General features: G+C 38.7%; 1 protein-coding gene across 4 annotated transcripts in view; it reads left to right on the top strand.

Annotated features, from left to right (window-relative positions):
* Positions 1-13,378: 13,378 nt before the first annotated feature.
* LOC125660468 (uncharacterized) overlaps positions 13,379-16,189 on the top strand; it is a 63,589-nt gene continuing 60,778 nt past the window's right edge. For 2 of the 4 annotated variants that reach the window (XM_056148600.1, XM_056148598.1), the window contains exon 1: positions 15,660-15,952. In XM_056148600.1, coding sequence (XP_056004575.1) covers positions 15,893-15,952 — 60 coding nt within the window. In that variant the 5' untranslated portion in view covers positions 15,660-15,892. Of the gene's footprint in view, positions 13,412-15,581; positions 15,953-16,189 lie in introns of those variants that run through there. The other 2 variants (XM_056148599.1, XM_056148601.1) reach the window with 2 other exon arrangements.

Below are 16,189 nucleotides of genomic sequence, written 5' to 3'. Positions count from 1 at the left end.
AATAAAGAGGATTTTGACACTTCAAACCTTATATGAAACAGGAAATATTTCCTTGAATATGCATCCACGATAGATTAACCCTTAATGTCGCTCAATTTTAGCTCGTCTGAGTATATAGGGGTCAAGTGAGTTCGTTTGGTTACTTGCCCAGCGGCTAGCTATCTTTGACGCTATGTATAGGTATATATCTGAAAATAGTCTACTCATTCACAAAGCATCGAACAAAGGGGATTCAGTTTTGTAAAATTAAGGATCATACTCCCTTCGCAGAGGAGATAATTGTCATTGTAAAAATGAATGTAAACCAAAGCAAGACATCAATATCTGTAAGAACTTTTACATGTACGTGTATCATGGCTTCAAGTTTGTTCAGATAGTGTTTATTCTCAAACTTTTTGATTTATATTGTATTTTCAAAAGGGTACCTGTAAAGTGCGAAACGAAACGAAACCTACCGAAACGAAACGAAATCTACCGAAACGAAACGAAACCCTACGAAACGAAACCTACCAAAACGAAACGAAACAGATTGTATAACCGAACTCTTTTAATTATAATAATTCAAAATGGTATCTTAGGCCCCTGTGAAAGTTACAACATATAAATAAAATTCGCCTCCCCTTCGATGTAGGCTTTCGGCTTGACTGTTACAAAGTTTTAAAAGTTGGAAAGGGGGGGGGGGGGGTAAGCACAAAGTACATATCCGTAGTTGATTAAATGACATGTACAATTAGTTTCGGATCCATAAATTTCAGAACCGAGGGTTACAGTCTCAGAGATCTGGGGAAACACACTATACAAGGGGTGGGGTCGCCGACGTTGGATCAGCCTTTGGACATAGATACATTGTTTGAAGAAGCTGGTGTCTGAGAAAATTGAAAGCAGGAAGAGCTCTTAACCTCTTATTTTATCTCTAACTGCTGAGGTGCGAGTACTTTCAATAATGGAAAAACTCTATACATCTGGGCAATCTCTACCCAGAGTTATCGTTGTAGCGTAGCGTAATACGCCCTCTAGTGAGAGATTGACATTTGGGGTGTTGCTAAGACGGGGAATTGAAAACGGGACGGAAAACGGAATTTTTTTAATGCAATAATATTAGGAGGAGGTCGGCATTTTGTAAACTGAAAAGGCTTATGAACAAGGGGATTTTAAGCAGAAATCACAAAGAGAACGGGAGGACATATTCAGAATCCACCGTTTGATATACTACATACAAATACACAATATCCACATGTATAGATATATTTGTCTTTAGAACAAAAATACTGAAACATGTATTTATGCCCAAAAGCGGATCCAACGCCGACGACCCCATCCCTCGTTTAGTGTGTTTCCCCAGACTCTGACCTGTGAGACTGTAACCCCCCGTTCTGAAATTTATGGATCCGAAGCTAATTGCACATGGTATTTATGTGCTTTGTGCTTTCCAACTTTTAAAACTTTGTATCAGTCAAGCTGAAAGCCTACATCAAATGGGAGGCGAATTTTATTTATATGTGTAAACTTTAACAGGGGTCTGAGATACCATTTTTAATTATTATAATTAAAAGAGTTCGATTATACAATCTGTTTCGTTTCGTTTCGTTTCGGTGGGTTTCGTGTCTTTCGGTAGATTTCGTTTCGTTTCGATTTCGTTTCGCACTTTACAGGTACCCTTTTCAAAAACATTGTGTTTAAACGCAAAGTATTGCAAAACTGCTGGAAGTGCTGGAAGAGACCGCCTGTTCTATAATGATATACGCTGCATGGAAGAGACCGCCTGTTCTAAAATGATATCTGCTGGAAGAGACCGCCTGTTCTATAATGATATCTGCTGAAAGAGACCGCCTTTTTAATACTGATATCTGCTGGAAGAGACCGCCTGTTCTATAATGATATCTGCTGGAAGAGACCGCCTGTTCTATAATGATATCTGCCGGAAGAGGCCGCCTGTTTTATAATGATATATGCCGGAAGAGGCCACCTGTTCTATAATGATATCCTCTGGAAGAGACCGCCTGTTCTATAATGATATCCGCTGGAAGAGACCGACTGTTCTATAATGATATCCGCTGGAAGAGACGGCCTGTTCTATAACGATATCCGCTGGAAGAGATCGCCTGTTTTATAATAATATCCGCTGGAAGAGGCCGCCTGTTTTATAATGATATCTGCTGGAAGAAACCGCCTGTATTATACTGATATCTGCCGGAAGAGGCCGCCTGTTTTATAATGATATCCGCTGGAAGAGACCGCCTATATTATACTGATATCTGCCGGAAGAGACCGCCTGTTTTATAATGATATCTGCCGGAAGAGGCCGCCTGTTTTATAATGATATCCGCTGGAAGAGACCGCCTGTTTTTATGAGTTTTTATCCCAGGAAGGTTTGTGTTGAGAGACTTCCGTGTGTTGTGTACCCCCCCCCCCTTTTTCTTCAAATAAAGACATTATTGAAATAACGATGTTCCCTCTGTTACTATAAGTTCACTTACTCTAAGAAATGCACAAAAAGGTTATGAAAAATTCTGCTTCAAACAGACACGACTAGTGTGAGGTTTTATATACGACAGAACAACAATTTTCTCCCCTAGCATATGGACAAAGTGAGGGTAACAGTGGTTAGTCTCATAAATTCTAAAAAGAATACAAAATTAAGAGCAGGACAAACGTGTCTATTGTGATTAATGAGACGTGTTTTTGTACGTCGGAAACCTTCAAACAACTTTGATAATGATACATGTACATCTTTAGTAAGGGCCAGCCATTTCAAATGGATTTTTGTATTTTAAACTTGTTGCTGTTATGTGTAGTTGTGAGCAGCATGTGTATAGTACATATTACGTAAATGGGACTCGGAATTCCACTGGCTCTGTTAAAAGTTCCTGTAGGAGTTGTACATGTACACAGATCTACTTGGATTTATTCATTCTCTCGAAACATGGATATTTTACCTACTACACCCACGACACCGCGAACTCCCAGGACACCAGGAAGTGCCCGGAAATGCCGGGTAATATTATATTTAGGAAATTATTTATATACGATATATGACAGTTTAATTAGAAGTTTTTAAAAGCACAGGTTTAGAAATGGGCTAAACCTGTTATCTGCAATACATAAATATGACCAAGTTTGAAGGTTTACGGGAAATAGAAATGCGGTATGCATGTACAGTAGGTAGAAATTTTAATTTTTTTTTTTTGTTGCACAAATCAACACACTAAGCATAATTTGTGATAACCTGAAAAGTTTCCTGTGTATATCATAAAAATATACACAACAACTTATCTCTTGGCCAGGTAAATAACATTGACCATGGATAAGCTCCGCCCACATTCACTGATCCGTGGAGAAACCGTACGGTGTTTTTTTGGGTTTTTTTTAAAATATCCTGTCGAAGGGTTGCTTTTCGTATGTAATAGTGGGGCTTACATACTCCCTGATAATTGCAGTGTAAAAGACTCTGCTCCTTGTATTGTTTTGATGACAAACTCAAAAGTCAGCTATCTTATCTTGGGAAACTATCAACAACCTGGCCAAGATATACAAAGGAAGTGCAGATACCCCGAGTTTTGGCTTCATTAAGAGGGATGCCAAATCTTTAAAAGAATGCATCAACTTCCGGCATTGATTAGCAGGCGCGTAGCCAGAAAGAAAAATGAAGTGTACGCAAAGTATGGCAAGGGATCAGGGGGCCGCCTTAAGGCCCCCAGTGGGTCCAGGGCAAATGCCTGGTGGGGTCAAGGGGGCGAAGTCCCCGGAAGCTCCTGGAATTTACCTATTTTTGTGCATAGAATCAATGTTTCTTGTCAATTTCCAAACCCAAAAGAGTTTAGAAAATCATTTTCTAAAGTGTTTTATTATGCCAACTCACCGTATGTACAATTCATTTGGGCTGACTAAGGGGGGGGGGGGGGGTATGAATCCCGTGGGGATCCAGGTTAGAATAGGTCCTCAGAACCTCTTGCTTGTCGTAAGAGGCGATTAAATGAGACCGCAACAACTGAGGCCACGTGTCACAGCAGGTGTGGCACGATAGAGGCCGTAAGCGCCGAGTACAGGCCTAAACTTTTGCAGCCCTTCATGGTGACGTCTCCATATGAGTGAAAAATCCTGGTGTGGGACGTTAAACAGTATACAAACAATCAATCTAAGATGATGGCCTTTCCATTTCTAACGTCTCGTTTAAAGTCGGCATTTCGCAAATTCTATGGTCATTATAGCAATCCAGTTTGCCAATACACCCTATCATTGGGTCCAATGCTGTCTGACGTGTTCTCACAGCAGTGCTATTGATACTATTTGTATGATAAAGTATCAATTTGGTTTTAATGCTGTATTTTGCCGATTTCCATACCAGGGGATGAGTAATGGAAATAGAGTCGTGTTCTCTCTATGTCAACGCTGTTCCTACAGTTTTGTACATGGTGCACGTGACACCCAGGTAATGAAATGATTTAACATTCACTTCTTCGCTGTTAAAATGGATAGCATTTATCTTTTTTACAAATAATTTTCATAGATTTTGTTGAATTAAAATTTATATTGAGTATAGTATATTTTGCGACTCTGCACAGTATTAAAGATTTGTTTTGAATGTCGCTGAACTTGTTGGAAGTTATTGCCAGTTCATCGACAAAGTTCAGATTTTAAAATGTATACACATAATTCCAACGGAATAATCTTTTTCTGACGTTTGTACTTCTCATTATCCAAACCACAACTATTATAAACAATAATCCGGACATGGCATACCCTTGCTTTATTCCTGATTTTACTTCGAAGCATTCCGCCGTTCTTCCACTTCTGGAGTTCTCTCTGTGTACATTTTCTGGATGATGCTGATGTATCTGTTTTAGTATGTCCCACCGCTTATTTCTAATTATACACGTTCAAATGCTGTCAGGAGGATATGAGTTATCGCCCTCCATCATGCCTTGGAAACTAAGGGAGATATAATTTAATGATGATATTAATTTTGACGCCGGGCCCCAAGATCTGCCTTTATATTAGTATACCATTCCTGTAGCTCAAGTGAGTTTTTCTGATCACCTTTTGTCCGGGGTTCGTCTGTCTGTCCATAAACTGTTTAACATATTGGAAATCTTCTCCATAACCACAGGGTCAATTTTAAACAAACTTGCCATAAAGCATTCTTGGGTAAAGGGGATTTAAAATTATTCAAATGAAGGACCGTGCTCTCTTCAAAGGGGAAATAATCAACAAAAGGCAAAACAATAGAGTGGGGTCATTTAAAGAAAATTGAAAGAAGGTGTTGCACGTCTCAAGTTAATTTCCCTAAAGGTGTTGCATGAAAGGTCGATAAAATTAAGTTATTCAAATATATGATAAAAACAATTGGAACGTATGTCTTGATTAAGACATTTTTGAAAATTAGTTTAAAATACGTGTGTTGACAAAAATTAGGCAAAATATTTCGAGTTTAAATCAAGCAATAAGCAATTTATATAATTTTTAGCGTTAAAATGGAGGGGTATCCCCGAATTTCAGAAACAACTGCCTCCGTGAAACAAAATAAAGTTAGCATGTTCTTCGAGTTTTCCTCTAAAGAACTGTCACTTTGAAAATTTGTTCCACGAGGGCATTTTTTTGTAAATTTAAAAAAATTGAAACGACTTCACTGATATTATTTTCAACGTCACATGTGTGTTAATTTTCCATAGTAATGTATGGTCTACTGAGTGGTTCAGTGGGTAAGATCGTCAACTTTTATTTATAGACATTAACGGCAAACTAACAACTCAACTGTATGACAAACGGGATGATTTCAGTTTCTCCATCGTCAACTTCCCATATTTATGTAGCAATTTAATATTCCATTATCACCTGCATATGGTGTTTATATATCCCAACTGATTCGATATGCAAGAGCTTGTTCTGCGTATAGTCAGTTTTTAAATCGAGGTAAGCTACTGACAAACAAATTAATGGTACAGGGGTTTCAACAGTCTCGATTGAAGTCAGCATTTCGCAATGGTCGTTATAACGATCTAGTTCGTCAGTACAACCTCGTATTGGTTCAAAAGTTGTCTGACGTGTTTCATACCGATTGTTAAGCCGTTCTTGGCACACTGATTTTGACGTTTACCTGATCAGGATATAGGGCTCACGGCGGGTGTGACCGGTCAACAGGGGATGCTTACTCCTCCTAGGCACCTGATCCCACCTCTGGTGTGTCCAGGGATCCGTGTTTGTCCAACTATCTATTTTTTATTGCTTTTAGGAGTCATGAGATTGCTCACTGTTCGTTATCTTCACCTTGCATGTATTCTATTCTATTTTTAAAACGAGCGGGTTCGAATACAATTTGTTTTTCATATAACGTTTTCCATCTAGATTTTTTAAAAACATGTTTCTAGTTTTATAAATGTTTCATGTCAAATCTCTGTTTATTACTATGTGTCGAGTTTCAAATAATCTTCCAACCTGGCGACTGTTTAGTTTGTAAATAGGACTCGCAACAAACACGCCGAATACAGCATGCAATACTTGTGTTTTAATATTCAAGGTTGCTAACGAGAACTTGTATATTTTTCTGGGTGAACGTTGTTGACAAATGCATGCTGCATTTTACGAAAAACCGGTGTGAACTTGGCAAAGCTTTGGAAGAAAAACTTCAAGGCCAAACAAGGTAAATAACCGTTAAACAGTTTGAGTGAAGACAATGATATGTGTTCCAGTAGCAAATTGCTATGGTGAATAAATTTTTACAGGTGCATGTACTTCGAATAATGTTGAACTTTATCAACGCGCATTAAACTTCCTATATTTTGTTTTGTGGTCAGAGTCATGTCCAGTTGCCAACTGTTGGTTGTAGAAAATAATGCATACGAGTACAAGAACTCTTAGACTGTAGTAGTATATAGAATATTAAATATGTGATACACTCGTAATACTCAAGAGGAAAAAAAGACAATTTGATTTTAACGATTTAACAAATTATGTCTAGACTAAATGTATAATGTATTGACACATAAAATGCATTAGGTTTGTCCTTAGTACTGGGGAATCATACAGGTATTTAAATGGCAAATACGCAATAAGAGTATAAATATGGATGACGGTCAGTTCTACGTCACGAGGGCTGGCACGGAGCTCCGATTAGGGAAAGTTCCCGCTTCGGTGCAACACCCTCTTTATATGAAAGCTTCCTTGCATAGTGTAGATTCAAGTTTGGTAGGGCGAGATCACATTAGGGGACCAAAGTTATACTTATCTGGCAAAACATTTCTGAAGAACTGCTGGGTCATGATTAGTCATACTAATATGCAAGCACCCCCCCCCCCCAGGTAGTCTAAATGCAAGTTTGTTAAAATTATGACCACCGGGGGTTGGGCGGGACCACAATAGGGGATCAAAGTTGTGTATAAGAGTATGTAGGGTTAGTAGTATGTTGTTTAATGTTCTACACGAAAATCTTTCATTCATATGGAGACGTCACCATTGCCGGTGACGGACTGTAAAATTTAGGCTTATGTTCGGCGCCTACCGCTGTTGAGCAGGGGGGATCTTTATCGTGTCACACCTGCTGTGACACGGGACCTTGGTTTTTGCGGTCTCATCCGAAGGACCACCCCATTTAGTCGCCTATTACGACAAGTAAGGGGTACTGAGGACTTATTGTAACCCGGATCCCCACTGGAAAGAATATGTAGGGAAACATCTTTATCTCAACGTGTTAGCAGGACTGTCAAGTCAATGTATTGCCTTTAAAAAATCTAAGTTGGATAGTTGGATCAACACTGAGGCCGATAGATGTGTATTGTGTATATTCTGCTTGATTTCTATTGAGATCCATTGCTTGTCGACGTCATTTTATTTCAATCTAGCTACATGTAGATCCGGTTTCTAGTGCCGTCTGTCTGCGTATGAATGTAAATACATTGCACAAACTCTGCAACCTACTTCGCAGCATCGTTGAAATTGTTGGAAAATACGTTTTCATATTTTTTTGTTTTTATTTTTACCTTTTATTGGAATGAATATAATAAATAACGCTTACCTATATTATTATGACGGTTTCTTTTATGAGTTTAGAGTTTGTCCTTCTTGGACTATTTCCCTTTACCCATGGAAATCATTACCAAATATGGAGATATGGCAAGGTCTGGTGATTTCCAGCTGTACGTTTCAATGCATGTAACTTCGTCGTCGGCTTCCCTCCGTCTCGAGAGACGATGGTTGCACCAGGTTGTGTCAGGTCTGGTCGCTGGATCTCCTCGTGTGGCTGTGAAGGCCAATGTGGGAGTGGCAGTCTTTGTCGCAAAGGTTACAGGTGTGGATTGTCACCGCCTAGCCTGTGAAGCTGGACTTGCGGGTGACTCTCTTCTTCAGGCAGTCGATGCGCTTCTACTCAGCTTGCTTGGTGCCGCTATGCACAGCGGCCCTCTAAGAGTCCCGGGATATTGCGAGGCTTTCCCACGACTGCGTGTCGATTCCAGCACTCTTCATATCCCTTTTGCAAGTGTCTTTGAAGCGCAGTCTTGGGCGGCCTTGGGGTCTGGAGCTTCCCGAGAACTCCCATTACAGCAGATCCTTAGACATCCGGTCATCCTCCATTCTGCAAACGTGACCTAGACGGCGGAGGCGGCGCTGACTCAGTAGGGTGTAGATGATGGGCAGTCCAGCGCGCTCCAGAACGTCAGTGTTGGGGATTCTTTCCTGCCATCTGACCCCGCGTATGCGTCTTAGACAGTGCAGATGGAAGCTGTTCAGTCGGTTTTCCTTGGCGGCATATGATGTCCAAGTTTCGCTGGAGTAAAGGAGTGTAGACAAGACACAGGCTCTGTATACCTGCATCTTAGTATTCACCATCAGGTTGTTGTTGGCCCACACTCTCTTGTGTACCTTTGACATCACTGAGGCTGCTTTGGCGATCCTGGAGTTGATCTCTAGCTCAAGAGAGAGGTTTGCACTGATAGTGGACCCCAAGTACTGAGCTTTGTTGAGCTCCTGACTCTCTATATGGATGCTTTGGGGGGTCTGTTCTCTGCCCCATCACTTCAGTCTTTTTTATGCTGATCGTGAGACCAAATTCATTAAATGCCAGAGCAAAGCGGTTAATCAGCGTTTAGAGTGCTTCTTCAGTGTGCGTTGCCAAGGCAACATCATCGGCAAAGAGGGCCTCCCTGATGGTGACATGTCTGATCTTGGTCCTGGCACGTAGCCTGGCCATATTGTACAGCCTACCATCGGACCGCGTGTGCAGGTAGACCCCATCCTCGTTCTCCTTGAAGACATGGGCCAGGAACATCGAGAAAAAGATACCGAAGATGGTTGGGGCGAGTACACATTTCTGTTTGACTCCGCTGTTGATGGGGGAACAGGTCTGATGTTGAGCCGTTGTAGCTCACTGTGCTGAGCATGTCGGTGTGGAAGGACACAATAATGGAGTGCAGCTTCGGGGGGGGGGAGGGGGGGGGGGGGAGCCGATCTTCTTCAGGAGTTGGAAGAAGCCACTTCTGCTGATGAGGTCAAATGCCTTCGTCAGATCTATGAAGGCAAGCAAAAGCGGCTCTTTTGATCTTGACACTTTTCTTGTAGCTGTCTCACTGAAAAGATCATATCGATGGTGGATCACTCTGTCCTGAATGCGCACTAGTATTTAGGATAAACCCACGCCGCTAGGTTCTGCATTAAGGTAAATGACTTGTGAAGACTGCCAACAATGCTCAACAGGGAAATGCCCCAGTAGCTGTTACAGTCGCTACGGTCGCCTTCATTTTTGTAGAGAGTCAATGTCTTGGCTCCACGCATGTCTCGTGGTACGGGGCCCTTTCTCCAGCACAAGCAGAGTAGTTCGTGCAGGTCCTCGAACAGTTCTTCTTTCCTCGCCATGATCACTTCTGGGGGTATGCCATCTTCCCCAGGCGCTTTGCCGGTGGCGAGACAGTCGATAGCCATGCCAAGTTCCTCTGTTGTTGGCTCCTCGTCCAGTTTGTCCAGAACGGGTAGTTGGCTGATGGCATCAAGCGTTGTGTCAGTCACAACGTTCTGCGCTGAGTAGAGCTCAAGGTAGTACTCTACCCACCGCTCCATCTGCTTCTTCTTGTCTGATATTCTCGCCTGATTTGGTCTTCAGCGGGACACTCTTGGTGGTGGACGGGCCCGTGGCTTGTTTGATGCCTGCATACATGTCGCCAGTGTTGCCCTGGTCTGTGCCTGCCTATATCCTCTGGCTTAGCTTGAGCCAGTATGCTAGACTATAGTCATTAACGCAGCATCGAGCTGTCTGCTGGCATTTACTGTGGGTCTTGGATGGCGCCATGACACTTTATGTCTATCTTTGTGTTGGAAGAAAGTATTTGTCATCGCCAAGTTGTTATAGAAGCAAAGCTCAAGAAGCCTCTGACCGTTGTCTTTCATCTTCCCAATCCCATAATATCCGATGACTGAAGGTCAGACTACTAAGTCCGCACCAACTCTTGCGTTGAAGAGTGCTTCTTTGTTGGGTATGGTATGGACGATGGAGTCAAGGGCATCATAGAACTGAACTGGTCCTTCTCTTCTACAGTGGAGCTCCTAATTGGGGCATAGGCGCACACAAAATTGACTGCACCCGCACCTATAGCCATCTGCAGGGTCAGGAGTCCGTTTAATTCCCCTGTTGGGGGTTCTATACTGGACAGCAGGGAGTTCTTCACTGCGAAGCCGACTCCGTGAATCCTGGGTTCATTTGCCTTCTTTCCCTGCCAGAAGAACGGGTAGTTTCGTTTACACAGGGATCTGTCATCTGCCAGTCTGGTTTCTTGTAGTGCAGCTACATCGATGCAGAGACGGTGGAGCTCTCTGTCAATGACGGCGATCTTCTGTTGGTCACCCATGGACTCCGGTTCACTATTGAAGCCGGGACACATGGTTCACACATTCCAGCTGGCAATAATTAATTCAGGGTTATGTAAACGAAAAGGTGTGATTTTATATTTGGTATACTATTTTAAGATATCAAAATCACCCCTCGTGGTGGACATAAATCTGAATCATTTTTTTCTTCAATGCATGGTATTTTAATAGCCCCAATCATAAATTGGACAAAACTAAGTGTCATAATATATTTTTATGCTGCATATTTCATTTTCTAATGTATCATCGTTTACTTTATCTTTGCACAAATTACTGGAATTGTGTAGATGTTAAAGATTTTACACGATTGGTTTGTTCTGATAATTATCTGCAAGGTGTGTCTCTCAGATTAGTTTATTTCCTTATACACAAACAGAAATGCAAGGGATAGAATCGAGATTAATGACATTCAAAAAAAAATTCCCCAGTTTTAGTTTTATTTTCACCGTACCATGCTGCAGACGACACATGGCCCCAGATATAAATATAAGAGATAACCAGAGGAGAGAATGTGATGTAAGAGCAGAAAAAAAAGTTTCCTGTTACATCGAAAACAGGGGCAGAAGTTTGTTACAGGAAGGATGCACATTAAATGATTTCTATATCTTAGAGTAGTATTTTTGAATGACTAAATATATACATGTGTGGAAATTCTAATAATTTAGGACTTTTTTTTACTTTCTGGTCTAAAAATCATTCAGAAATGAAGAATTGCTAATTCCCTAACAGAAGGGGTGAAGTTTTGCGACATGACGTTATTACTTTATATTCTAGTCAGGAACTTACCAAACTACATGTATTCTTTGTCTATCGTACAGATTTGACTTGACACCCGCAACGTGGATTCCAACCCACTTTGTAGCCATTGTGCCCTTTGAAACATGTAAAAAAAAAAAAAAAAAAAATGAAGATAATGAACAGTGATAAATTTTATAAAATCTATTAAGACTACAAATTCAAGAATAGGGATCCCTAGAAACACTGGTGGAGAGTAATGGTGGTATCAGGTGCCTTTCGAAGAGGAGTAAGCATTCAATGCCCAACGCAGAAACCTGGAAACACCGGAGGTGGTACCAGGTGCCTAGGAGGTGTAACCATCCCCTGTTGACAGATCTATTGAATGAGCTTATGCAAATGAGAAACAGATTAAAGAATAAAGATATTATAAAGTGATGAAAAAATGATAAAAATGAAATGTTGATACAAATAGAAGGAGACAAAATCAAAACAAGTAACGAAAAGTTGATAGAAGAGGGCAAAGGGCAAATCACAGGAAGAGAAGAAGAGATAACGAAAGAAGGTGAGAAAAAGAGTTGGTGGATAGGACAATGTCAGATGACGAGAAAAAAAATTAGAGTAGACAGATGAGTAAAATTGTTTTATATATATATATATATATATACATGTATATATATATATATATATATATAATATTATATATGTTGTTACTATGCACTCCAAAGCCTAGCGTTTGCAGAAGTTCTTATCAATATTTTTAGAAATGTCAAAATACCGTTTGACTTACTCAAATTAATGTTTTAGGAGAGACATAATACATATACCAATGTTCATAAAATCTATCAGAATAAGAACTTTCGCAAACGCTAGTCTTTGGAGCATAATATTAGAATAATACTTTGAAGAGTATCTGTATTGTTCGTTATTGCATGTGAAGAAATTGGCAGGGCATAATTTTCCTCTCACTACACTTATTCATGTTCACGTACACGAGATATTTCTTATTGGAACACTCGAGTATTCTCCTTTATTTTAACATTGTTTTTGTGAATTATAAAAAGCTTTCAAAAAACGGAGCTGCATTTCCCACAAGAAGTATAATCCACAACGGTATATTGCGGCCCTATGCAGGATTAATGTAGTGTGAAGATGGTAATACAGAATGAAATCGATCGCAGTACAACAGTAATTAACTTACGAAAGAAAACCTAGAACTTTCAGTGAAATTTTCTTTTAGAAATAGGACAGATCTTCACTAATTTCATAAATATCATAACCTCAGAACAATCTAATTAAAATTCGATCTATATCTATAAAGATCAAATTTTGTTAGTTTGAAGTCAGAAATAATGTGAGTATAACTCCAGATTTGGCGCCAAATATGCCTGACTTTCACATGTGCTCCCCCTCTTTTTCGGAAATCCTGGATCCGCCACTAATTCGACCCCCTCTTTAAAAAAAACAACTTTAACGTTAATAATTATACTTCATGTGTAGTTTCATTCTCGAGTGAGACGTTAAGCAAGATACAATCAATCAATCAATCAATCTCATTATCTCATTAAGATTTTGGGACAAATCCTTTCATCATCGTGGAAATCCAGATTATCCACCTTTGTTAAAATATACATACTCTGTTCATTCCGGAATTATGAATTCTTAAAACAAATTCACATAAAATCGCATAAATGTTTTTATCTCGTACAAGCGCAATCAAACTCCGTACAGTGTCAAGTTACACCGGGATTACTTTCCCTACGAATAATGATATTGGGAGTTGTAGCACCAATCAGCGGGGAACCAGTTTATTGCCGTGAGAGAATGGGTGGGCGGTAAATCTAGTACTGCCGACTGCCGACTCCCGACTCCCGATGGTCCCGGATTGCGATGTTTTAAAGATAATATTAAAACCGGTCAACAGAATTACTTCATACTTCTCGGGAACAATTTTTATGTCCAAATTGATTCTCACAATTAAAAAAAACCCAATAATAATAAGTATAAATTCTTAAACTTGAAATGTCACCTACTCAAAAGCGGTAAATCTAGTACTGTGTTATAAATACAAAAACCGAAAACGGACACCGATACAGGTACGGTTAACAAACATAGCTCATAACACAATTAATATGATCCAAAGAAAATTACCATTATAACGGAAACAAATTACTTTTAAAAATTAATCAAATTTACTATTATTAGGCATTCTTTGTGTTTCTAAATTATGGCAGAACTCTAAGCCACATAAATTATGTGTTTTCCCCGATTCTACGACGTGGACGTAGTTCTACCGCAGAGCCCTCATTACAAATTAAATTTAATTGATGAATTCTAATTACACATTTATTACTAATTGTCTTGAAGAAATATTCTATTTTACATATTGTTCTATTTGTTAAGGGTTTTTTTAAAGTCAAAAGTACTAAATCATGTGTTCTATTTTGGTTCAATGTACGTTTATTTATCGCAAAAAATAATTCTATTTAAGAATAAAAATAAAAGATACGGTATCTAATTCTTTTTTATAATAACAGAAAATATTCAAAATGTATATGATTTTGTTGATATATGATTTTTAACAATGTTTTGATTATTTAATTAACAGTTATATAACAAATTCTGAGCCTTAATATGTGTAAATTTTAATCATTAGAAAATCAAGATAATAATAATAATAAATTCTTTTATTTAGACAGGATAGCACAATTAGTACAAATGACTAGTTTACATTGTGGTCCTGAATAAAAAATATTCAGACAGACAAATGAATGAGAGAATAGAAAAATAGATAACATAATATAAAATATATACATAAAATATACACACGATATCACTGGGGAAACACCCCCCCCCCCCCCCCCCAAAAAAAAAACAACCCATATACATCATATCTATATATCACTTATTTGAGTAATAATGCTGCAAATATCATATGCTGATTTAATAGAGGTAATAGAACCACAGCTTCTGACAGACTCAGGCAACTGATTCCATAAAATTGTGGAGGATACCTTAAAAGACTGTTTATAATATTCAGTTCGAACTTTTGGTAAATATAAAATGCCACTATCGCTACTTCTTGTTGTTCTGGAACTATTAAACTTGGCTGACAAAACTAAAAGATAAATTAATTTCTTTATGTACATGTAAAATTGGTCCTTCAAAATTCTTATTAGATATTGTTTTGCTGGGGAAGAAAGAAAATTCAAACCCAAGTTTAGAAAATATAATAAAAACATTTGATTTTAGATACAAATATATAATATTTTTAAATAATAGATTTTCTCTTAAATAATAGAACACCCCTTGGAATTTCGAAATGTCATTTTTTTTTTTATTGATTTGTTCTCATTAACACCCTCCCAACACCCCCCGAAAAATTTATTACACCTAGGATTTGTTGTTCAAAATTTATAGGCAATGCGGTTTGCCTCGCATCAGATGGTAATTAAACTAATTTGCTATGTAAAGGTTTTCACTTTCATCCGAAGTGGAAAATTTGTTATAAATGACCACTTTTGAGGAGGCAACATTTCAAGTTTAAGAATTTATCTATATATCATTGGGTTTTTTTATTGTGTGGATCAATTTGGACATAAATATTGTTCCCGAGAAGAATGAAGTTATTCTGTTGGTCGGTTTTGATAAATATCTATAAACAATCCAGGACCATCGGGAGCCGGGAGTCGGCAGTACACTATATAGGCCTACATGTATATTTTGGAATCATTAAAACTGTGAAAAAGAAGAAATACTTCTAGTGAAACATAAATATTTATTCAACATCGTTTTTTCTTTTTAAATTATGTTTTTAAGTATCTTTTTAAATCATGCATTGAATGAAAAGTGACCGTTTTCGGTTTTTGTATTTATAACACAGTACTAGATTTACCGCTTTTGAGTAGGTGACATTTCAAGTTTAAGAATTTATACTTATTGTTATTGGGATTTTTTTAATTGTGTGAATCAATTTGGACATAAAAATTGTTCCCGAGAAGTATGAAGTAATTCTGTTGGCCGGTTTTAATATTATCTTTAAAACATCGCAATCCGGGACCATCGGGAGTCGGCAGTACTAGATTTACCGCCCACCGAGAGAATGGCCATACTGTAAGGCCTACTTTCGTTATGATTTTGGAATTGCCACAAACTCCATTGGCATAGTCTGATCATAGGCCTAGTAGGACTAGGTCTACCTTCCCCTACGAGTAATGTTGGAGTTGTAGTGTAACGGAATATAGCTGACTGGAACTTTGATCAAGTCTAGACGTCATAGGCGTAGGCCTATTCAGTCTGCGCGGCTGTTATGTTCAGTTCACCTCAGATGGCTAGTTTAATGATCGTCTTAATTGTAGTCATCGTTCAGGTATTTCAAAATAAGTTCAATACTGTTCAAACAGTGAAAAATATGGAGCAAATTAACTTAAAACTCAAATAATTGAAGATACGTACCACAGCAAGGCGCTTGGGTCATAATATATGAATACACATCTAACCTTTATATACGTTTCATATGTATTACTAGGTTAGATGTGTATTCATATATTATGACCCAAGCACATGTGGAAGATACATGTATCTTTTAAAATTATTTGAAGATGTC

This window comes from Ostrea edulis, chromosome 9, assembly GCF_947568905.1.
Source record: "Ostrea edulis chromosome 9, xbOstEdul1.1, whole genome shotgun sequence".
NCBI classification, from domain to species: domain Eukaryota; kingdom Metazoa; phylum Mollusca; class Bivalvia; order Ostreida; family Ostreidae; genus Ostrea; species Ostrea edulis.
The sequence above is the reverse complement of the archived record's forward strand: the minus strand, read 5'-3'. Positions and strand labels throughout refer to the sequence as shown.